Here is a 24,425-nt window from a genome sequence, read left to right on the forward strand (position 1 = left end):
AGAAGTGGATTTCTTGACTCTGGTTACCCTTGAATTTTCTTAGTGGTCAAGTGGACTCGAAATTGATTTCCCAAAGAACACTCCCACTGTAATTCGGTCCTACCACCCTCCCCTTTATAGAACACCCTGTACCTATAGGATTGACCTCATCCCTTCACCAAGTCCGCCTTCTGCGCATGTACCAAAGTAACACAAATAAAAAAACGAAAGATCTCAATCAATCATGAATGTCATTTTAATTTGAAATTAGAGCGATAAAATCAGGAATTGGCCATATGTCTAATCAGCGCCACTAGCGGATGGTCTGAAAACTACTCCCATAGAGTCTAGGTATATTTAAGCCGGTTTGCAGAATTTCCGCCAGGTGGCTCGAACGCCGCGCCATCTGACGCAAATTCTGCAAACCCGCTTAAATATACCTAGACTCTATGGGAGTAGTTTTCAGACCATCCGCTAGTGGCGCTGATTAGACATATGGCCAATTCATTGAAAAATACAGAAGGGGCGGGGTCACATTTTATGATTGTACAGTATTATGACGCGACACGCCCATAAAACGAACGATTAAATGAACTGCAACTTGAACAAAACCATTTTTGACATTTGGAATTTCAATTTGTACAAGAATTATTCTCTCGATCAACACGCCCAATTTCACCTTTAGCCCCTCCCCCTTTACGAATTTTATTTCCATGATTTCAAATTTGATGATAAAGTAGGCTTATTTCAGAGGGGATGGGTAGGGGAAAGGGGGCGTGGCAATTACAATTTGTACAAGAATTACTCACTCGCCACGCCCATATATTTCATAGGGGATGATTTGGGAAAAGGGGGCGTGGCAGAATTAAAATTTGTACAAGAATTACTCACTCGCCACGCCCAAATATTTCTTAGGAGATGATTTGGGAAAAGGGGGCGTGGCAGTTACAATTTGTACAAGAATTACTCCCTCGCCACGCCCAAATATTTCATTGGGGATGATTTGGGAAAAGGGGGAGTGGCAATTACAATTTGTACAAGAATTACTCACTCGCCACGCCCAAATATTTCATTTGGGAAAAGGGGGCGTGGCAATTACAATTTGTGCAAGAAATACGCGCCGCGCCACGCCTAGCCCCAATTTCGCCTTTAAAGCCCGCCCCCTCCCCATTTCAGACGCAGCAGGGATATTTAAATGGGGATGAGAAAAGTGGGCGTGGCGATTTAAACCTGTACAAGAAACATTCAGTCAAACGTTGAACTTCCTCTTCAAGTCCCTCCCCCTCCCCTTTTGTTGGTTTTTCAATTATTAATTATTACAAATTTGACGATGACGTAATGAGAGTTCGGTTTATTCACGGAGGGGGCGGGGGGGAATGGGATAAAAGGGGCGGGGCGGGGGGCGTGTCAATTCTAATGTCGTTTTGACTTTTTATGTTTTCTGGTGGGACTGCTGGATGACATCCGATGTTTCAAACTGGGAGAATGTGACAGATGGTGAGATGATCGACGAGGACTTCGACTCCGTGACCTTCAAGATAAAATCATATAATTTAATTAAGGCTGTGAGGTTTCCCCATACATTTCCCTTAGGTTTCCAGGGTTTTCCCCATACATTTCCCTGAGGTTTCCAGGGTTTTCCCCATACATTTCCCTGAGGTTTCCAGGGTTTTCCCCATACATTTCCCTGAGGTTTCCAGGGTTTTCCCCATACATTTCCCTGAGGTTTCCAGGGTTTTCCCCATACATTTCCCCGAGGTTTCCAGGGTTTTCCCCATACATTTCCCTGAGCTGAGGTTTCCAGGGTCTTTCCCCATACATTTCCCTGAGCTGAGGTTTCCAGGGTCTTTCCCCATACATTTCCCTGAGCTGAGGTTTCCAGGGTCTTTCCCCATACATTTCCCTGAGCTGAGGTTTCCAGGGTCTTTCCCCATACATTTCCCTGAGCTGAGGTTTCCAGGGTCTTTCCCCATACATTTCCCTGCAGTTCCCAGGTTTTCCCCCAAAATACATTTCCCCAAGCTTACCGTCTAGTTTTCCTGGGTGATCGTGCGTGGTTGGAGCTGGACTTGCGATGCGGACTTCTGGGGGGCGAATTGGTCCTCTTGCGGTGGTCAGCCAGGGCGCTGCTGAGGAAGCGAGGGCTATTAGCGGTGGCGGCCGAGCCTTTCTTCTTGTCATCCAGCCTGTGATGGTAGGAGGAGGAGCTATTACTGTCTCCGCCCATCCTGCCTTGAGAGGGGGCGGGGCTAGGGCTGCGACTGTAGCTGCGTTCCGACGCCCCCGACTGCGAGGCGCTATCGGAACGCGACGCCGTCTCCAGCATCTCTTTCCGGTGCTCCTCCTCTAGTTTCTCGCGTTCCTATTGGTTTCAAAACCGAGTTGGTCAATCGATGGGTTAAGGGTGGTTAAGGAATTTCGAAGAGATGACTAACTTACTTTTCTGATGAGTTTTTGTCGATATTGTTCAACTTGATCGGAAATGCTGCCTTTGGATTTGCCAGCGCGTCTTCCCGATTCAAGCTCGTCTTGGAATTTCATGACCTTCAACTGAAATTAGACCATTCTCGCGTTTTATAATACGCCCAGGGTTGTCGGGCTATTTGGTCAGTTTTCCCGGGGCCCGGACCTTCTATGGGGCCCGGGTCACCCGTAGGACTGTCTGGATGGGGGCCCGGGTCACCTGTAGGACTGTCTAGATGGGGGCCCGGGTCACCTGTAGGACTGTCTAGATGGGGGCCCGGGTCACCCGTAGGACTGTCTAGATGGGGGCCCGGGTCACCTGTAGGACTGTCTTGATGGGGGCCCGCAAACTCTCTTCATGGCTAATTTGAATCTGCCATCGCTTAGGGAATAAAAATCCTAAGCTATGATTGGGTCTGCTATACTGGGCTAAGGGGCAGTAACGCATCATGACCATGGGGTCTGATATGCTTCGCAAAGAGGCAGTACCGCGTCATGACCATGGGGTCTGATATGCTTCGCAAAGAGGCAGTACCGCGTCATGACCATGGGGTCTGATATACTTAGCTAAGGGACAGTAACGCGTCATGATTTTGTCTGCCATACTTAGATAAGGGACTGTAACGCGTCATGACCATGGGGTCTGCTACGCTTAGCTAAGGGACAGTAACGCGTCATGATTGGTCCTGCTATACTTAGCTACGGGACAGTAACGCGTCATGACCATGGGGTCTGCTACACTTAGCTAAGGGACAGTAACGCGTCACGATTGGGTTTGCAACAATTAACTAAGGGGCAGTAACGCATCATGACCATGGGGTCTGATATGCTTCGCAAAGAGGCAGTACCGCGTCATGACCATGGGGTCTGATAATATATTTAGCTAAGGGACAGTAACACGTCATGATTGGGTATGCTACACTTAGGTACGGGTTAACACGTCATGACCATGGGGTCTCCTATACTTATCTAAGGGACAGTAACGCGTCATGACCATAGGGTCTGCTACACTTAGCTAAGGAATAGTAACGCGTCATGACTATGGGGTCTGATAATATATTTAGCTAAGGGACAGTAACGCGTCATGACCACGTGGTCTGCCACAGCGTCCTATACTAACTATTACCGCTAACCCTCAGCTTGGCCTACGCAAGAATAGATTTGAACTGACCTCAATTTCCCTTAGCCTGGCTCTCCTCTCTTCGGAGACATCGTGTTTCATGCTCTCGATGAAGGCGCTGGCCGCGTCCGCGCCATCCCGTTCCCGTTTATCGTAGTGTGTTCGTCCGCTTTTACCTCGACTGTCCATTGGTCTAGCAATTGACCACAACATTATTATTAATCCTTCCATTGGTCAAATACTTATGACAGAGGACTTACCTTCCATCGAGGTCTTGGTCACCTTCTTGTTGTTCTAGTAATTCCCATTTTGAGGTTGTGATGGCTAACCATAATTAATCAAACACCGATTTTAATTATAAAGGTCAATTTTGACCATTTCTATTTTACCTTGAGCTTCTACAGTTTCGGGATCAATGGCTTCCCATTTTGAGGGAATGAATTTCATTTTAGCGAGAGAGCCATCGTCCATCGGCATTCCGTCAATGTCGTCCGATACTGACCAATAACCCAAAAGTAGATTTTTAGAAATTAAGCTAGTAATCGGCCAGGGGTCAAATTTTTACACGCAAGAATTGTAAGATTCTCGAAAATTTAAAACTAAAAAGTCAGGGGCGTAATCGCGAAGTCGGGGACTAATCGCAAAGTCAGGGGCGTATTCGAGAAGTCAGGGGCGTAATCGCTTAGTCAGGGGCGTAATCGCTTAGTCAGGGGCGTAATCGCTTAGTCAGGGGCGTAATCGCTTAGTCAGGGGCGTAATCGCTTAGTCAGGGGCGTAATCGCTTAGTCAGGGGCGTAATCGCTTAGTCAGGGGCGTAATCGCTTAGTCAGGGACTTAATCGCGAAGTCAGGAACTTAATCGCGAAGTCAGGAACTTAATCGCGAAGTCAGGAACTTAATCGCGAAGTCAGGAACTTAATCGCGAAGTCAGGAACTTAATCGCGAAGTCAGGGACTTAATCGCGAAGTCGGGGACTTAATCGCGAAGTCGGGGACTAAATCGCGAAGTCAGGGACTAAATCGCGAAGTCAGGGACTAAATCGCGAAGTCAGGGACTAAATCGCGAAGTCAGGGACTAAATCGCGAAGTCAGGGACTAAACCGCGAAGTCAGGGACTAAACCGCGAAGTCAGGGACTAAATCGCGAAGTCAGGGACTAAATCGCGAAGTCAAGGACTAAACCGCGAAGTCAAGGACTAAACCGCGAAGTCAGGGACTAAATCGCAAAGTCAGGGACTAAATCGCGAAGTCCGGGACTAAATCGAGAAGTCCGGGACTAAATCGAGAAGTCAGGGGCGTAATCGCGAAGTCAGGGACTAAAACCGCGAAGTCCGGGACAAAATCGCGAAGTCAGGGACTAAATCGCGAAGTCAGGGACTAAATCGCGAAGTCAAGGACTAAACCGCGAAACTTCCAAGTTGAGGAACACAAAAATCCATAGAAAAATGAGTCGATTTTTAAAGAAACCAAAGGTTTTTCCTTGAGAATGTTGCAACCCAGGACATTAACCCAGAACATTGTGAATAGAAGAAATGTGACTCACGCGGAACTCCGTCAATGTCATCTGGATCGTGTCTGAGGGGGTATCCGTCCAGATCAACGTCCCCACTCAATGGAACGCCATCTATGTCTTCCGTGTAGGGAACTATTTCGGGTAATGGCAAAGACCTCTCCTCAACAACCTCCTCCATTTTCTTAGCAAGTAAAAACAATACAAATCGGGTCAACGATGGCCCCGGGGTCAACCCCTGTTAAATGACCTGAGGGACTTACATTTGGGACTAATCCCAAGAAGATATTTTGACATTTGATGAGGAATTCATTGGGGTAAATGGCCCAATCCTCCCAAGCTCGAAAAACACTCATAACCCTTTGCTAAATATAACAAATCAAGTTATTACTTACCTACCATCTCCTTCGCGTCAAAATGAATTACCTTAAAATGCTCGGCTTTGAGTCTCCCTTCAATGTTCTTGAAACAGTCGTGAACGTCTTTGAATATTGTTGGTAACTTGACTTGTAATCTGAAACGTCACAACATGGGTCATGATAAAGGCCTTATCTAAGGGAGGTACCACATTAAGTCAAGCTTAGAAATAAAACCCCGATAAAAACACGCAAAAAACCCCGATAAAAACACGCAAAAAACCCCGATAAAAACACGCAAAAAAACCCGATGAAAACACGCAAAAAACCCCGATAAAAACACGCAAAAAATCCCGATAAAAACGCGCGAAAAACCCCGATAAAAACGCGCGAAAAACCCCGATAAAAACGCGCGAAAAACCCCGATAAAAACGCGCGAAAAACCCCGATAAAAACGCGCGAAAAACCCCGATAAAAACGCTCAAAAAACCCCGATAAAAACGCGCGAAAACCCCCGATAAAAATGCGCGAAAACCCCCGATAAAAATGCGCGAAAACCCCCGATAAAAACGCGCGAAAACCCCCGATAAAAACGCGCGAAAACCCCCGATAAAAACACGCGAAAAACCCCGATAAAAACACGCAAAAAACCCCGATAAAAACACGCAAAAAACCCCGATAAAAACACGCAAAAAACCTCGATAAAAACACGCAAAAAAACCCCGATAAAAACACGCAAAAAACCCCGATGAAACACGCAAAAAACCCCGATGAAAACACGCAAAAAACCCCGATGAAAAAACGCAAAAAACCCCGATGAAAACACGCAAAAAAACCCCGATGAAAACACGCAAAAAAACCCCGATGAAAACACGCAAAAAAACCCCGATGAAACACGCAAAAAACCCCGATAAAAACACGCAAAAAACCCGATAGAAACACGCAAAACCCATAATGTCCCAAGAAAATCCACAAAACCCAATAAAACCCTGGTGGTCTGGTTTATTACAATAAAACCCAGGATTTTTTGAACCTTGGTTTTTTTATTCTAGAAAAGCAGTGTATTCTAACAAAGAAGCACAATATTTAAATCGGTTCTTGAAATGAAAGACATAAAGCGAATTCCATTGAAGACCAAGAAGGTACTACTTACCCTTTTCTGTAGAAGGAGGCATTGGCGACTTTGACGCTGCAATTATGCAGGACATCGGAAACCAGGAATAAGCGGGCGATCTTTTTATGAAGGGCAGTTTGCAGAATTGAAAGCGATTCGGCGATGCAGTCGATGATTTCTTCGGCGGCTTCCGCGTGCTCAATGCAGTAAATCATGGCTTCCGCTATCTTCGGTTTCTCCGGAGTTAAATTGCGCAACAAATCTTCCAGACGATCCCGCTGACTAAACACGTAGAAAAGGGGGGGGGTTGATATTTGCCCGATAAACTAACAGAACTATCTCAGTTGTGACGTCAGTGCCAAGGGAAAACGTCAAGGGGGCTTAGAATATGCAGTGGGTAACCCATGTTTGATAGCACCAAGGAGCAATATCTAGTTTATTAGGGAGAAGGTATAAATTCGCGCCACATTTCCAGCTCTTTATCTCAGCAGTCCAAACGTAGCCTGTCCGGAGTTAATCCCCGCCGCCTCTAAATTACAACCAGCAGCATCTCATTGGTTCTTGAAAACTCACGTCAGCGCGACGCGAATGATGACGAAAATTACAGGTATTTTCCGACTGAGGAGAGGCGAAGTAGCCCCCCGGCCTCCTTTTACGTCCCCCCTTGTATCTTGAAAGGGGCACTGGGACTATAGTGTGTCACCACGAACTTTGTAGTGACGTCACATGCTCTTATCTCTTACCTTATTTTCAGGCGACCATATTGGCAGTCGCGAGACGTCGTCAGCTTGGGCAATACAAATTCGGGACCCAATATTGACGTCACAGTTTTTCCCCCCTAGCTTCGTGGTAGCACACTATAGGGAGCTAACAGTTCTGACCCTGAAACGTCACACCCTGTTCTATCTCTTACTGGAGTTTCATCCCCCCTAACGGTTGGAAACAGTATTCTACGCGCAAAAATGCCAACCAGAGGGGGGGGCTGCGTGACGTCAGACTATCTCTTCCCCCTAGCCAGCCGTTAGCTCCCTATGGCGCGCAATACTATGGCATCTTATACCTTCTCCCTAATAAACTAGATATCACTTCTTGGTACTACTTTGTTAATTTTATGGGCAAATAGCATGGGTGACGTCACAATGAGGCTTCTGAGATAGTTCTGTCTATAGGCCTTAAAGATGGGAGGGACGGAATGATGTGAAAAATTACGTACGCGTCACTGAGGGATCCCTTTTTGAGGTCTTCTAGTTTGGGGGGCGGCGGTGGAGGAGGCGTGCTCCTTTCTATTAATTCTTCGGGCATTCCTTGCAAATACGGGTTAATGGGGGGCGGTTTCCAAATGGAACCGTTCTTAAACATTTGGAAAGGTTCCGTTCGCCATTTGCTAGGGTGATCTCCCTGGAAAAAGCAGGGCAGGCGGAAGAACGCTTTTAAAATCGAAGAACAAGGAGACGAGTCGTTCCAAGGATGATGGGGGTAGGATACGAAATCTGGGAGAAATAGGCCTGCGCGCTAACTGTGGAACGGTTCAGGTTGGGAGGGACGCCAAAATCTGAGGGAGGAATAGTCGGACTCAATTGTAATTGGTTCGTCTGTAGCTCTTCTACAATTGAGTCCGACTATCCCCCCCCCATTTTTGGAGTTCCACCCAGGGCCGGATTAAGCAATTTTGCACCCGGGGACCTTTCTCGGCCCCTGGTGAAAAAACCCGGGAAAAAATAACACCAAATGTTGCTGAGGGAGAATAGTTTAACTCAATGCGCCCCCAACACAGTGCCCCCTCGCCCCCCTTTAATACGGCCCTGGTTCCACCCAAACCCGAGCCGTTCCACAGTTATCGCGCATGCCTATTTCTCTCAGAGGTCGCATCCCCCACATCATCCTTGGTTGTTCAAAATGAATATTCAACCTGTAACACGGAGAAGAGTCTCCAACGATAATAGACGTGCGCGGGACTTTGGTTGTCAAACAGAAATCTAAACAGAACCGGATGAACATCGTTAACGAAATTTGCCAACCATCAAACTAATTTTTACTAATTACGGGGGCCAATTCTCTAACTTATCGCGAGTGATAACAAAAGTTGATAGATTACAACATAAAGTGTACTTCATTGAAGTTTCCTAACGCCGCGTAATACGAGTAACCGCATTTACCTTTCAGAATAGGTAAGATTACTTTCGCGGACGTAGCACAGGGAACACGCGTGAAAGTTTAAGAATTGCCCCCCCCTTCCCATGTCTGATATCGCGGCTTGTACTCAATCATAAATAACACTAAAACAATTAGTACGATATGCGCGGAAAGAATTAATTTAACGAGGCGTGTTCATCTCCAAGTGAAACGCGGTTAAGTAATTTTGTTGCCAATGAAGAACACCAGAAACGCGAGCGCTTATTTTGACATATAATTATAGCGCGAATACGTAGATTTCTTCTTCGTCTTGGAATCTCTTTAACAGGTCATTTTCTACATGGGCCTTTGCGCTTGAATTAAAGGGAAGGTGGTGTAGAAACCATTGTTACCCTTGACGTCACGCGTAATGTATTTGAAACCGCGTGTCGCCTGATATTGACCTGTGCCCCGACTAACACGACCTATGGGTGTCGAACCCGAATATAAACAAGTTTTCTTCGCGTCATGCCAACGAGTAGACCTAAGATGGACGGTTGTCCTTTTTGCGTGAATAGCCAATGAAACGCGAGGCAGTTGGAGCGGGCGGTTTAACAAAGTTTCATGCAATCCCCTTACCCTCAATCAGATATTAGTATGTGGGGTCTAAGACCTCTTAAAGATTCCAAGTGGAAGAAAGATACTAGTCGTGTCATACTATATCGTAATGATGTTATTTACGACTGTCTCCATAAGTTTATAAGATACGTTCCATAAGTATGACTCTCCCTATACTTCGTAATGCTACCTATTTAGTCTACATTACTAAGCCTTTGACAGCAGCGCCAGACCAGGCGTATGTCGCTTTACCCCGAATCTATGACCTACCTCACTCACTTCGTGACAAGCCCCAGTTTCTAAGTTACCAGAGATTAACAAACTTATGGAATGAACATATCTTACGAACTTATGACTGTCTCTAATAGCTTTTGATGGGTGCATGGGTTTATTTACCTGAACATTGGATTATTAATTTCGCTATTCATAATCATGGCTTCAAACATGGGCCCCTCTCTTACGACAAACTCGATCATACGATGGATCAGGCAAAGCAGACTCCTGAAAACAACGTTCTAGTTACGCCACAAAAACCCTACACACCGCCCAGCCGTCTATTCCATAAAAACCACCCCCAATAACCTTTAACCTTTAGAACAATTCGAGAACCCACAATCTCAAAACTAATCGTAATAACCACTTCCCCAAAAAGGATCGAGTAAAATTGCTGCCGACGTTCAAGTTTTAAACGCAACAGAAGCAAGAATACAACCCGAACATTAATACACTCCTGATTCTACCGCGAACATACCAGACAAGAGTAAATCAACAAGAACTGTAGGTGAAACAAGTTTAATTTTATAAGTAGGAATGGAGAACGGGTAGTATTTACTTCAGTCCGACTCATAGCCCAGTATAGAGCCCCTCCCTCCAACACACGAACGAAAAGTTTAAATTATCTTATTGGCTCACTTAAACGGCTACGTTTTGATGACGTTGCTGACGGGGACGGCGAAAAATAGTGACGTAATTTCTTTTTACTTCTGTCGCTATGACCTTCCCGCCTCTTCTTTCATACCCCCCCCTCGTCCCGTGGAAGGGGGTCCGGGACTTTGACGCGCGCCCACATTACCGATCTGTTCTCCATTCCTACTTCTAAAATTAAATCTATCCCTGACGAGATATTTTCGAAAGATTTAAAGATACGCCGTGACTTATTCGCTAGCCCATAGCCCACTAGATCACGCAAGTTGCTGCCTCAGAACTTCGAAACTAACTCTTGTCGCGAAACTTTGAAAGGTATTATGGGTAAAAAGAAGGCTCATGTCGGAAAGCATGTAAACCCCAAATAAAAAGTTTTCCAATTATTATTAGGCCTTGGAAAAGCAAAGTCCCTGTCCGGGTATAACTTCCCACACTTTTTATTTACTCTTGCCTTTGCCTAATTGTCACTCGATTAACAATTAAGACCGCCGTTTTATTACGTATTCACTTAAACGGGCGACGCCATATTAGCTATTGGGTATAGTTACTACTCGTCCCAAAGGGCGAATAGTTCCGGAAAGATATTCCGAGTATCTGAACACCAATACACGGATGTCTTTCTATTTTACAGTTCGTAAAAATAAACTCCCCTGACATATGTCTCCGAATACCACGCCCGAATACTGAATGTTCGACGCTCGGCAAATGGCGAACGTACGTTCGACGCTCGGCAAATGGCGAACGTACGTTCGACGCTCGGCAAATGGCGAACGTTCGACGCTCGGCAAATGGAGAACGTTCGACGCTCGGCAAATGGAGAACGATCGACGCTCGGCAAATGGCGAACGTTCGATGCTCGGCAAATGGCGAACGATCGACGCTCGGCAAATGGCGAACGTTCGATGCTCGGCAAATGGCGAACGATCGACGCTCGGCAAATGGCGAACGATCGACGCTCGGCAAATGGCCAACGTTCGATGCTCGGCCCAAAGCGAATACGCGCGTCGCCAGTTTTAGGTTAGCTATAACTCAACTACAGATTTACAACTAAATTCGCGTCATAATCAAAAAAAAATGAAAAGAGGTCAACCAGGGTTCAAACCAAGACGTTTTAGATTGGAGGCGAGATGTCTCTCCCATCAGCTCATCATCCAGCAGCGGCAGAAGCGAAAGATGACTCGGTCTGGACTTCGGAGGGAATTGGGAATTCGATGGTAGCCAATACAATAACGGAAGGCAATTGTAACTGGACTACCAGCGTTCGCGCTAATCGCGCAAAAATAAACTGATTGCCCATTTTTGCCGCTAAACATATCAGCCTGAACTGAACTGAACTTAACTTAGCTTAAAACTAAAGTTCCAAAAAGAAACAGAACAGAAAGCGTGAAGAGAGGAGAAACATTTTGGTCAAGTGCACCTGGGATGCGTCACGTGACTCGCGTTATAAAATATACGTTTTTACTTTTGCGAATTTTGGAGCTGCAAAAGTAATGGCGCGACCCATTCTGGCTGGCACTTTTTAAGCCTAAAACAAACCAGCCAAGGCGAGTCTGCCAGATTTCGAAATCGAGGTTTCCATTGAACAAAACTCTCCCCTCTACACTTTCTGCATGTTTTTACTGACGAATTACAATTTGGTAGATTTCTGTATAACCTAAATTCGATTAACTAGGCTACAACTTGGAACCACTTAAATATTGCTCCCTAAATCTGTCCATATCGGTTTCATTTCGGTTAACATCGATTTCACGATATCGGAATCGGTTTATGTTCGATATAGGCAACATAGTTCCAAAAGTATATAGATTTAAAAACAAAAAGTACACATTGATGAATTGAAACTTGCAGGCGCCGTGTAATATGAGAAGCCCTGCCTACTTTATCCCCCAGAATAGCTTCGACCCCCTCCTCTGCGTACGATTACATTCCCAACCGTGGCACAGGAAATAAGCCGTGAATAAGCTTCTAAAGTAGCAACAACTAACGTTTGGATCGCCATCATGTACTACTTTCTATAAACCTATGACGTCAAGAAGCTCTTTCCCGATTGGTTAATTAGTGAAGGGGGTTGAGAGGAGGATAGTTTGAATCTCAGTCAGAGAATTGTTAATGATGAGTAACTTTTTGTTTCTATAGCTATATACTTTTGCCATAACTGTCTATAGACTAAGAATCAATTCGTTTCGGTTTTCACAATTCCAACTTAACCGCGATTCCCGGGGAACGCGAGTACTTACGCGAGCTGAAACACTACTTAACATGATTCCAAGTAGTACTTTAACAAATAGGAAATCGCCAATTTACAATATAAAACGGGCAATCAGGTTAGATTGTCGCGAATTATTACGTTTCATTCATTTGTTAGGGGGGATCGTTGTAGGATTGGTTGTTTGAAAGAGAAGAAAAAGGTGTGTTGAAATAATAAAAGGCAATACCTTTCGGTTGGGATAACCACTTTGACAACCGCATTGGCTAAAATCTGCAGGATTGTGATCGGACACCAGAGAATGAACAAGATGCACACACGTCAATAACTTTTAACCCATACTCAAAATACCTTAAATAATCACTAAAACGTGATAATACCGGTTTTGCCAAAATGCGAGGCCACACCCCGTATTATCACCAATAGGCTTAACACCAATCTTTAATGACGAAAAATAAAAGCACTTTCAATCTCGCCAAGTTTAAATTCTACCTTCAAAATGAAGCTCACATTTTACAACGAGGACCATTTTCCCTAACTTTCCTCCGACGTTTTTCACCTATTTTTAAATTTCCCCGACGTATTTGGTCTATTTTTAAATTTCCCCGACGTATTTGGTCTATTTTCAAATTTCCCCGACGTATTTGGTCTATTTTTAAATTTCCCCGACGTATTTGGTCTATTTTTAAATTTCCCCGACGTATTTGGTCTATTTTTAAATTTCCCCGACGTATTTGGTCTATTTTTAAATTTCCCCGACGTATTTGGTCTATTTTTAAATTTCCCCGACGTATTTGGTCTATTTTTAAATTTCCCCGACGTATTTGGTCTATTTTTAAATTTCCCCGACGTATTTGGTCTATTTTTAAATTTCCCCGACGTATTTGGTCTATTTTTAAATTTCCCCAGCGTTTTTGGTCTATTTTGAAAATTCGACCGGCGTTTTTGGTCTATTTTGAAAATTCGACCGGCGTTTTTGGTCTATTTTGAAAATTCCCCCGGCGTATTTGGTCTATTTTTAAATACCCCGGACGTATTTGGCCTATTTTTAAATTCCCCCGACGTATTTGGTCTATTTTGAAATCCCCCCGACGTATTTGGTCTATTTTGAAATCCCCCCGACGTATTTGGTCTATTTTGAAATCCCTCGACGTTTTTGGTCTATTTTGAAATCCCCCGACGCTTTTGGTCTATTTTGAAATTGTCCTAATGTTTTTGGTCTATTTTGAAATTCCCCCGACGCTTTTGGTCTATTTTGAAATTGTCCGGTTTTTGGTCTATTTTGAAATTGTCCTAATGTTTTTGGTCTATTTTGAAATTGTCCTAATGTTTTTGGTCTATTATTAAAGTTCCCCGACGTATTTGGCCTATTTTTAAACTCCCCCGACGCATTTGGTCTATTTTCAAATTTATCCGACGTATTTGGTCTATTTTTAAATTGTCCTAACATTTTCAGCCCTATTTTAAAAACCTTGACCCATGGCAACCCTGATTTGTTGGTTCAAGTTCGAGACTCGAGCTAAACTATACGATCCTCCCAAACTCGTGGCAGCGGATGAATACAATAAACTAACCCCGATAGAAAAGGTGAGCTGGACAAGCGAGGGAGGAAACTGCTTCTATCTTTCGTCTTATTTGGGGGTTTGGGGGTGCGGGGAGGTCGCGAGTAGGTTTTACCTTTTCGAATAGTTCCTTCTGAGGTCCGTTGGTGGTGGGGAGGGGCTGTCCGGGCGGCGGCAGCTGGTCGCGGTCCTTCTTGCGCGGCTGGGCGTTGAAGGGCAGTCCCGAGGGCGGCGGCGGCAGCGTCAACTCGACCATGGCGGGCGGAATGTAGACGGGGTGCGGCGGGATGGGGATGGCTTTGCCCCATCCTAGCTTCATTTCAAACGACATTATATCTTTCCCTTTCAACACGAGAGCGCAGAAATAAGCGGCGGCCGACACCAAACAATAAACGAGATCTTAGTCAGAATTGTCATACACCACAAACACCACCAACGCGAGACAACTACTTTACAAAATAGGCTTAACACCATACCAATTCGGAAGAAGAAAAAAATGACATAATTAGTGACCCTCAAAACTGAAATGGAACTAGCGCGTCATAAGTAGCATCGTCCACACCAAACATTTGGTCAAGTACTGTCTGAACCTTAGTCCACAAGAAAAAAATGCAGTGCCTGGTAGGTTTGGTTCGACAGGGGTAGGATGAGGTTGGGTTCCGTTGACCTATGGTCAGGTTAACTCAGTTTTTGTTGAGTTGCATTAGGTTGGGTTTGACCAGGGTCGGGTGCAGTTGCGTTATGTTGACTAACGGTTAGGTTGTGTTGGGTTGCATTGACTTATGATTAGGTTAACTCGGGTTGTGTTGAGTTTCATTAGGTTGGGTTATCGTGAGGTTAGGTTAGGTTATGCTTAGGTTAGTTTATGCTTAGGTTAGCTTAGGTTAGGCTATGCTTAGGTTATGCTTAGGTTATGCTTAGGTTAGTTTATGCTTAGGTTAGGCTATGCTTAGGTTAGGCTATGCTTAGGTTAGGCTATGCTTAGGTTAGGCTATGCTTAGGTTAGGCTATGCTTAGGTTAGGCTTAGGTTAGGCTATGCTTAGGTTATGCTTAGGTTAGTTTATGCTTAGGTTAGGCTATGCTTAGGTTAGGCTATGCTTAGGTTAGGCTATGCTTAGGTTAGGCTATGCTTAGGTTAGTTTATGCTTAGGTTAGCTTAGGTTAGGCTATGCTTAGGTTATGCTTAGGTTAGTTTATGCTTAGGTTATGCTTAGGTTAGGCTATGCTTAGGTTATGCTTAGGTTAGGTTATGCTTAGGTTAGGCTATGCTTAGGTTAGGCTATGCTTAGGTTAGGTTATGCTTAGGTTAGCTTAGGTTTCCATTTGGTTGGGTTATGCTTAGGTTGGGTTGTGCTTAGGTTGGGTTATGCTTAGGTTAGGCGAAGTTATCGTTAGGTTAAGTTAGTTAAAGTCACACTGCACATGTTGAATTGTATTAGGTTAGTTCGGGTCCAAAACAAAATTGACTTCTATGGTCTCAATGAAGTAAAAGCATAAGTCCTAGGAATTTTCAATTGGAACATATTGTTCTACAATTACTTTGAAAAACTCGAGTACGAATTAGGCTTAGCAGATTGGGACACTTTTCATATTAGAACACTAACTCTTCATCAATCAATCAATCAATTTATTTAGACCAGTTCCTGGTCCGAGTAACTAAACCTTTTTTTTTTGCCACCAACGTACACCAGTGCTTAGCCTTTAGGCCTTGAGCACCAGGAAGAAGTGAGCGTGAGACCCTACGCGGCCCAACACCGACGGGGGCCGCTAGGTCGTATGTGTGTAAGCAGGGGAAGGAAATGAGGTTTACTTGGGAGGTGACGGAAGGTGGAATTGGGGGTCAAGTCACCTCCGGCGGACACGGGACAGGATTGCCGACATGTGTCGTATTCCCTCAAACTTTGCCGCCCAGAAGCTTGGCGTACAGGAGTGACTAAACCTTAATGATCTTTCCCCTAAATCTAATCCCTCCGTAACCAAACCCAAAAAATGTCACCCAACAACCTGTACGCGCTGCTGTCTCTGAAATAAATGCATTAATTACGTTAGCAGCGCCTCTGGTGGATGGAGACCTGAAATGCGTTAATAACATTGGCAAGGTCGCGTAGTGGAATGTTGAGTCACTGAAACTGGTGTCAATTCCGAAGGGTGGTTAGGTGAAGGGTTGGGGACTCACCATTTAAGTGTTTCATGGCTCTTTCACCATCTTTCCTGTTCATGAAGGCCACAAAGCCGCAGTTCCTTCCGCGAGCTCGTTCTTCCTCGGAACGGGGCCACATGATCTTGACGCTGGCCAAGGGACCGTATTTACCGAATATCTCGCACAGTTGTTGTTCCGTCATCTAATCAAGCCCATTAATCATAACCGTTAACATTTAATCTACACGAATTAACTAGATTTATCCCTTCCCTCTCCGACTAAGTTTAAAAATAATAAACTTATTGGTCACGCGAATTAAGGCCCGGAAATTCTTTCTCACACGAATTAAGGCCCGGAAATTATTTCTCACGCGAATTAAAACCCGGAAATGATTTCTCACGCGAATTAAGGCCCGGAAATTCTTTCTCACACGAATTAAGGCCCGGAAATTATTTCTAAGACGAATTAAGGCCCGGAAATTATTTCTCACACGAATTAAGGCCCGGAAATTATTTCTAAGACGAATTAAGGCCCGGAAATTATTTCGAAGACAAATTAAGGCCCGGAAATTATTTCTAAGACGAATTAAGGCCCGGAAATTATTTCTAAGACGAATTAAGGCCCGGAAATTATTTCTCACACGAATTAAGGCCCGGAAATTATTTCTAAGACGAATTAAGGCCCGGAAATTATTTCTAAGACGAATTAAGGCCCGGAAATTATTTCTCACACGAATTAAGGCCCGGAAATTATTTCTCACACAAATTAAGCCCCCAAAATTATTTCTCACACGAATTAAGGCCCGGAAATTATTTCTCACACGAATTAAGGCCCGGAAATTACTTCGAAGACAAATTAAGGCCCGGAAATTATTTCTCACACAAATTAAGGCCCGGAAATTATTTCGAAGACAAATTAAGACCCGGAAATTATTTCGAAGACAAATTAAGACCCGGAAATTATTTCGAAGACAAATTAAGACCCGGAAATTATTTCGAAGACAAATTAAGGCCCGGAAATTATTTCGAAGACAAATTAAGGCCCGGAAATTATTTCGAAGACAAATTAAGGCCCGGAAATTATTTCGAAGACAAATTAAGACCCGGAAATTATTTCGAAGACAAATTAAGGCCCGGAAATTATTTCTCACACGAATTAAGGCCCGGAAATTATTTCTAAGACAAATTAAGGCCCGGAAATTATTTCTCACACAAATTAAGGCCCGGAAATTATTTCTAAGACAAATTAAGGCCCGTAAATTATTTCTCTCAGAAATTAAGGCCCGGAAACTATTTCTCACACGAATTAAGCCCCCAAAATTATTTCTCACACGAATTAAGGCCCGGAAATTATTTCTCACACGAATTAAGGCCCGGAAATTATTTCTCACACAAATTAAGGCCCGGAAATTATTTCTCACACAAATTAAGCCCCCAAAATTATTTCTAAGACGAATTAAGGCCCGGAAATTATTTCTCACACGAATTAAGGCCCGGAAATTATTTCTCAAACAAATTAAGCCCCCAAAATTATTTCTCACACAAATTAAGGCCCGTAAATTATTTCTAAGACAAATTAAGGCCCGTAAATTATTTCTAAGACAAATTAAGGCCCGTAAATTATTTCTAAGACAAATTAAGGTCCGGAAATTATTTCTAAGACAAATTAAGGCCCGGAAATTATTTCTCACAAGAATTAAGGCCCGGAAATTATTTCTCACATAAATTAAGGCCCGGAAATTATTTCTCACACAAATTAAGCCCCCAAAATTATTTCTCACACGAATTAAGGCCCGGAAATTATTTCTCACACGAATTAAGGCCTGGAAATTATTTCTAAGACGAATTAAGGCCCGGAAATTATTTCTAAGACGAATTAAGGCCCGGAAATTATTTCTCACACGAATTAAGGCCCGGAAATTATTTCTCACACAAATTAAGCCCCCAAAATTATTTCTCACACAAATTAAGCCCCCAAAATTATTTCTCACACGAATTAAGGCCCGGAAATTACTTCGAAGACAAATTAAGGCCCGGAAATTATTTCTCACACAAATTAAGGCCCGGAAATTATTTCGAAGACAAATTAAGACCCGGAAATTATTTCGAAGACAAATTAAGACCCGGAAATTATTTCGAAGACAAATTAAGACCCGGAAATTATTTCGAAGACAAATTAAGGCCCGGAAATTATTTCGAAGACAAATTAAGGCCCGGAAATTATTTCGAAGACAAATTAAGACCCGGAAATTATTTCGAAGACAAATTAAGGCCCGGAAATTATTTCTCACACGAATTAAGGCCCGGAAATTATTTCTAAGACAAATTAAGGCCCGGAAATTATTTCTCACACAAATTAGGGCCGGAAATTATTTCTAAGACAAATTAAGGCCCGTAAATTATTTCTCTCAGAAATTAAGGCCCGGAAACTATTTCTCACACGAATTAAGCCCCCAAAATTATTTCTCACACGAATTAAGGCCCGGAAATTATTTCTCACACGAATTAAGGCCCGGAAATTATTTCTCACACAAATTAAGGCCCGGAAATTATTTCTCACACAAATTAAGCCCCCAAAATTATTTCTAAGACGAATTAAGGCCCGGAAATTATTTCTCACACGAATTAAGGCCCGGAAATTATTTCTCACACAAATTAAGCCCCCAAAATTATTTCTCACACAAATTAAGGCCCGTAAATTATTTCTAAGACAAATTAAGGCCCGTAAATTATTTCTAAGACAAATTAAGGCCCGTAAATTATTTCTAAGACAAATTAAGGTCCGGAAATTATTTCTAAGACAAATTAAGGCCCGGAAATTATTTCTCACAAGAATTAAGGCCCGGAAATTATTTCTCACATAAATTAAGGCCCGGAAATTATTTCTCACACGAATTAAGGCCCGGAAACTATTTCTCACATAAATTAAGGCCCGGAAATTATTTCTCACACAAATTAAGGCCCGGAAATGGTTTCTCACACGAATTAAGGCCCGGAAATTATTTCTCACACAAATTAAGGCCCGGAAATTAATGTTCAGACGAATTAAGGCCCGGAAATTAATGTTCACACGAATTAAGGCCCGGAAATTAATGTTCACACGAATTAAGGCCCGGAAATGGTTTCTCACACGAATTAAGGCCCGGAAATTATTTCTCACACAAATTAAGGCCCGGAAATGGTTTCTCACACGAATTAAGGCCCGGAAATTATTTCTCACACAAATTAAGGCCCGGAAATTAATGTTCAGACGAATTAAGGCCCGGAAATTAATGTTCAGACGAATTAAGGCCCGGAAATGGTTTCTCACACGAATTAAGGCCCGGAAATGGTTTCTCACACGAATTAAGGCCCGGAAATTATTTCTCACACAAATTAAGGCCCGGAAATGGTTTCTCACACGAATTAAGGCCCGGAAATTATTTCTCACACAAATTAAGGCCCGGAAATTAATGTTCAGACGAATTAAGGCCCGGAAATTAATGTTCAGACGAATTAGGGCCCGGAAATTAATGTTCAGACGAATTAGGGCCCGGAAATGGTTTCTCACACGAATTAAGGCCCGGAAATTATTTCTCACACAAATTAAGGCCCGGAAATGGTTTCTCACACGAATTAAGGCCCGGAAATTATTTCTCACACAAATTAAGGCCCGGAAATTAATGTTCACACGAATTAAGGCCCGGAAATTAATGTTCACACGAACTAAGGCCCGGAAATTAATGTTCACACGAACTAAGGCCCGGAAATTAATGTTCAGACGAACTAAGGCCCGGAAATTAATGTTCACACGAATTAAGCCCCCAAAATTACTGTTCACGCAATTTAAGACCCTTAAATTATTGTTCACACAAATTAAGGTCCAAAAATTATTGTTTACACAATTTAAGGCCCGGAAATTATTACTCACACAAATTAAGGCCCCCAAAATATTACTCACACAAATTAAGGCCCCCAAAATATTAGTCACGCGAATTAAGGCCCCCAAAATATTAGTCACGCGAATTAAGGCCCCCAAAATATTAGTCAACAAATTAAGGCCCCAATTATTTCCAGGTTTGTAAGAACACTGAATAAGCAAGCAAAGAAAGAAAGAAAGAGTGTGTGTGTGTTACGTACCTTAGGGTTGACGTTGCCTAAGTAGAGATTAGTCGTATTTGGATCCCCCGTATCGTAGGATCCAAACCCGGGTATGCGATAATCATCGGCTAAAGTGGCAACAACAACTTGAGCAAATGTTCCAACACAACAACCCTGAATCCCTCAAATCCCTTTGCCCACCCCTTGCTCCCACCCAACCAATCGCGTGCGTGTCCCCCATTTATATTCCCCCTCTTGCCATCCTTACCTAGTTTAATTTGAGTGTCAGCATTGACCTCGCTGCTGGACCCCCCTTTGGAGGGGGCGGGGGCGCTGCCGCTGCTGGAATTGGAACTGCTGGGTCGCAACACTTCCCCGCTCCTTAACGCCGACTTCAAACGGTGACGTTCTTCCCGCTCCTCTTGAATGCTGCAACATACATGAACAGTTGCGATTGGACTAATTGCAATTGACCTTTTGAACCCATTTTTAAATTCTACGACCTCCGCTGACGCCTCACTAAAACCTTTTTACTTAAAAATTTAATCAACCTTATTCCCGATGCGTGTGCCAAGGCTTAACGCCATTTTATTTTAACTGACGAATCTGACAGCTTCACTAATGGCAAAGAACCCTTTTATTTCCATTTCTTTAGAATTTAAGTTTGCCCAATGCGTGTGCCAAGGCTTAACGCGACTTTTAAACTGACGAATCTGGGTCGAACAGACGCGTCGTCTGCTTCACTATTGACTAACCACGTAGCTACATTTAATTCTAACAGTTTCGACAAGTTTCTAACTTTTATTTCCTTTTCTTTAACATTTAAATCCAGCCAGTGCGTGCGCCAAGGCTTAACGAGCCTTTAAACTGACGTATCTGAATCATACTCGCGCGTCGTCCGCTTCACTTTTGGCAAACACGCAGCTACTTTAAATGTAACAGTTTCTAGCGTGAAGCAGACGACACATCATTTTGATCCAAACTTGCCAGTTGAAAAAGGTGCATGTGCCAACTGCCAAGGCTTAACGTGATTTTTAAACTGACGAATCTGGGTCAAAATGATGCGTCGTCTGCTTCACCTAACTAAATTAAGTTGAACAGTATCTACTGTGAAGCAGACGACGCATCACTTTCATCCAAATTTGTCAGTTTAAAACTTAAAATTAGAACGTTAAGCCTTGGCACGCGTATCGCGAATAATTTGATTTCATTAAAAACGCGAAATTTTTCAGTTTAAAACTTAAAATTGGAATGTTAAGCCTTGGCACATGTAAGGGAATAACGTGGATTTCATTAAAAACGCATAAATCCAGAAAAAAAACCCAAAACTCATCCAAATTAAAATAGTTTATAATTACATTTTGAGTTCTTCTTTGAACAATTCGAGATTGCTCTTTTTCTTCTCCTTTTCTTTCTTTCGAGCCTTTTCCTTGGCAGTCTCGTAAGAAGGCAAATTTAGCGAGGGTTCTTCCTTAACTCTACTCTTCGTAATTTCCGCCGTCTTAGACTGTGGTTTGTAAAGTTTACCAGTTTGCGTCGTCTGCTTCTCTTCTAAACAGCGCGAAAATTAAAAATAGACGAAAATTATTAACTTAACAATTAGTAATTTAATAATTTAAAGAAATTAAGCTCGTAATTACCTCCTGATCCGGCATTAATGACCGTTCCTCGAACAAAAAGCTTTCCATGTTTGGAGGGTTCTTCAAAGGCGGCCACAAATTCCTCGTAAGCCTCGGCAGCCGCTTTCTCCTCTTCCTGCTCAATAGAACAAACGTTTACATTTACGATTTAACAAATTAATTAATTAATAACGAGTTCTTACCTCTTTCTTAATCTTCTCCTGTTCCTTTTTAGACGCCGGTTTTTTCCCGATTGCGCCGATATTAAAGGACTTCACTTTGGGTCCCAACTACGTCACGCGTTCGGAGAATCTCATTAGCGCTAAACGATAGTGCAGAAGTAACGCTTATTATATTTAACTTACTTGTCCACTCATATTGAATGTTTCAATCACGTCGCAACTTCAACAAATAATCATTTTTAAACCGAATTATATATTTATATTTAACTGTTTTAACATTAATTATTCAAATGTACACTACTTAAGCCTTGGCCAGGCCGCGCCGCCGACAAATTGCGCCAAATTAGCGGCGTCTTAACAAAACTGAAGCAATTGTGAAATTATCTTTCCTCCGTGAGTTATTGCAAATTAAAATAACAATTTGCGTATTTATTATCGTCGGTGTTAAAAGTTAAACTTAATTAATTAATCGGGATTAATATTAACATCGACTTCATTTTTTTTCACTTATCACTATCGGCATTCGATTAGGGCCGTGCAGACTATTCGTTACTATTTGGTCGGACCAAATAATTTGGTCAAAATTGAGGTTTACTATTCGCACCGACGAATCGAATAATGGTTTTCAAAATTCTAGAATACCAAATAATGAGCTTCGAAAAACCGACTATTCTATAGCGGATAAAACCACGAGAAAATGCATGTTTTTATCTGTCCATTGACCAAATTATTTGGTATTCGCAACAAGTTTTTGAATTTTTCAGTTGATTTTGTGAACTTGAGGGCGCTGTGATAGCGTTTCCGCTGGATCATGGCCTCAGAGATGACGCGACTCGGCAGACACAGCCTGAAAATACCGACGTGGCTATTGTTAAATATTGCCTGCTTTCACCGAGTCGCGTGATCTATGAGGCTATAGCTGGAATCAGCCACTCCAGTCTAGAAGTTCATAGACAAGAATAATCCACGAGAGGTTTAAAGAGGTAATGGGTAAATGAACTTGTCGAAATTCCTTGTAAGTAACATATCACTACAGTATAGGGCTATAAAAAAAGTATGGTATCATCATGGAAGAGCTCATGCACTGCAAAGCGAGTAGGGATATATTGACAGCTAACCTAATTTTGATTAAAATGAAACATTGGTTCGTTCAAAAATAAGTTTTCAGGTTTTAAATAGTACCTTTCAGTGTCCCATCATTTATAAATTTGAAATTTGGTAGAATAGTTTTATAGAAATTTAAATTTGGTCGAATTTATGGACTTCACACTATTTGGTCAAATTATTTGGTCATTTTCCTATTCCGAGCCGAGAGATGGCTCCCAAAAACATTGCTATTTGGTATTCGACGAATACCTTAAAAAGTACTATTCGCACAGCCCTACATTCGATCGTGAGTCAAGGACTACTGTATGTTCGAACCCTGCGTAAATAGTAGAGGCCCACGCATGCATGGTTATTTAAAAAAAATTGGGTTTTTGTTGGAAATTGCAATTTGCGTCCTTGAGCGCATGATCGAGTGGGCTATAGCACGGCCTACTTAGATCACGGAGGAGATTATCTAAGTAGGCCGTGGCTATAGCATGAGCAAAATGTCCAATTTCAGTCTCGGAAATAAGGATATTTTTTAATCTAATCCTTGACTCCATGGGCCCAGTGACTCCCCCTGGTGACCAAAATAATAAACTGATCTCCGGACTGGTCCCAGCCTTTGTTCTCCTACAGATTTCCGATTAATAAACTTGTCCCGAGGACTAGTAACCCCAACTTCTTGAATTTAAAAACCAGTACTAGCAACTAATAGCTTTTCCTGAGAGCGCTCTGAGACTATATCTATGCTCCGTGATCGCTCCATAGTTTCGTGTCACGTCATCGCTCTACCTCGGAGGACCGAATGTAGTTGCTCCCAATGAAAGACAAAAGTGTTTTCAGAGCGGTTTTGTGACGTCACTAGGCGCTCCATTTTGGTCGCTCCGACTCTAGAGTCGGAGCGGTTGGGATCAATCCGGGAGCAAACCGGGAGGGAGCGACTGGGCCAATGTAAGACGCGCCTCCGTCTCCGAACAGCTCGTTTTTTACCATTGAAAGACCATTTTTTTTTCAGAGCGCTCCGGGAGCGCTCGGATTACATCAAAGAAAAACGCTATTACAAACTGACTTTGGACCAGAAGAACGGAGCTATTTCCCAGACTGTTTCACTGCGCAGTCTGGGACAGGGTGGGAAATAAGGATTTGGAATAAATAAACTGGTCCATGAAGCCCACTTTGACTGGAAAATTAATAGGACATTTCCACTGGAGTGTGCAAAAATGGTTTCGCAGTTTTTAGAAAAATTATGGGACATTTTAAAATTTTATTGAACAATGTCCACTGTCCTGCGCTTATTTCCGGCCCTGACCAAAAATAGTGAATCAATATTTTGTAGTCTGCTACACCGATTTAG

The 24,425-nt window shown here is 42.9% G+C and overlaps 1 protein-coding gene across 1 annotated transcript; it reads right to left on the reverse strand.

Moving 5' to 3' along the window:
* Nucleotides 1-213: 213 nt before the first annotated feature.
* LOC149647398 (U2 snRNP-associated SURP motif-containing protein) lies at nucleotides 214-22,502 on the reverse strand. The gene is made up of 22 exons (XM_089850239.1): nucleotides 22,166-22,502; nucleotides 22,004-22,090; nucleotides 21,822-21,936; nucleotides 21,540-21,732; nucleotides 20,450-20,610; nucleotides 20,221-20,309; nucleotides 16,139-16,304; nucleotides 14,077-14,303; nucleotides 12,629-12,672; nucleotides 9,666-9,770; nucleotides 8,449-8,515; nucleotides 7,753-7,937; nucleotides 6,579-6,821; nucleotides 5,496-5,583; nucleotides 5,333-5,434; nucleotides 5,103-5,253; nucleotides 3,952-4,059; nucleotides 3,823-3,886; nucleotides 3,614-3,755; nucleotides 2,419-2,529; nucleotides 2,007-2,341; nucleotides 214-1,510 (listed from the first exon to the last, which is right to left on the reverse strand). Exons 1-22 carry the CDS (start codon nucleotides 22,175-22,177, stop codon nucleotides 1,393-1,395), a joined length of 2,913 nt encoding a protein of 970 aa, XP_089706365.1. The 5' UTR covers nucleotides 22,178-22,502; the 3' UTR covers nucleotides 214-1,392.
* Nucleotides 22,503-24,425: the final 1,923 nt, after the last annotated feature.

This window comes from Phalangium opilio, unplaced genomic scaffold, assembly GCF_054372755.1.
Source record: "Phalangium opilio isolate 3A_F unplaced genomic scaffold, DU_Popi_V2 ptg000089l_1, whole genome shotgun sequence".
In the NCBI taxonomy this organism is placed as follows: Eukaryota; Metazoa; Arthropoda; class Arachnida; order Opiliones; family Phalangiidae; genus Phalangium; species Phalangium opilio.

Coding starts and splice junctions, on each gene's coding strand:
- LOC149647398 (XM_089850239.1), bottom strand. Junction 5,584..6,578: donor GCCTCCTTCTACAGAAAAGG/GTAAGTAGTACC, acceptor GTGACGTTTCAG/ATTACAAGTCAAGTTACCAA. Junction 1,511..2,006: donor TCACCCAGGAAAACTAGACG/GTAAGCTTGGGG, acceptor TTTATCTTGAAG/GTCACGGAGTCGAAGTCCTC.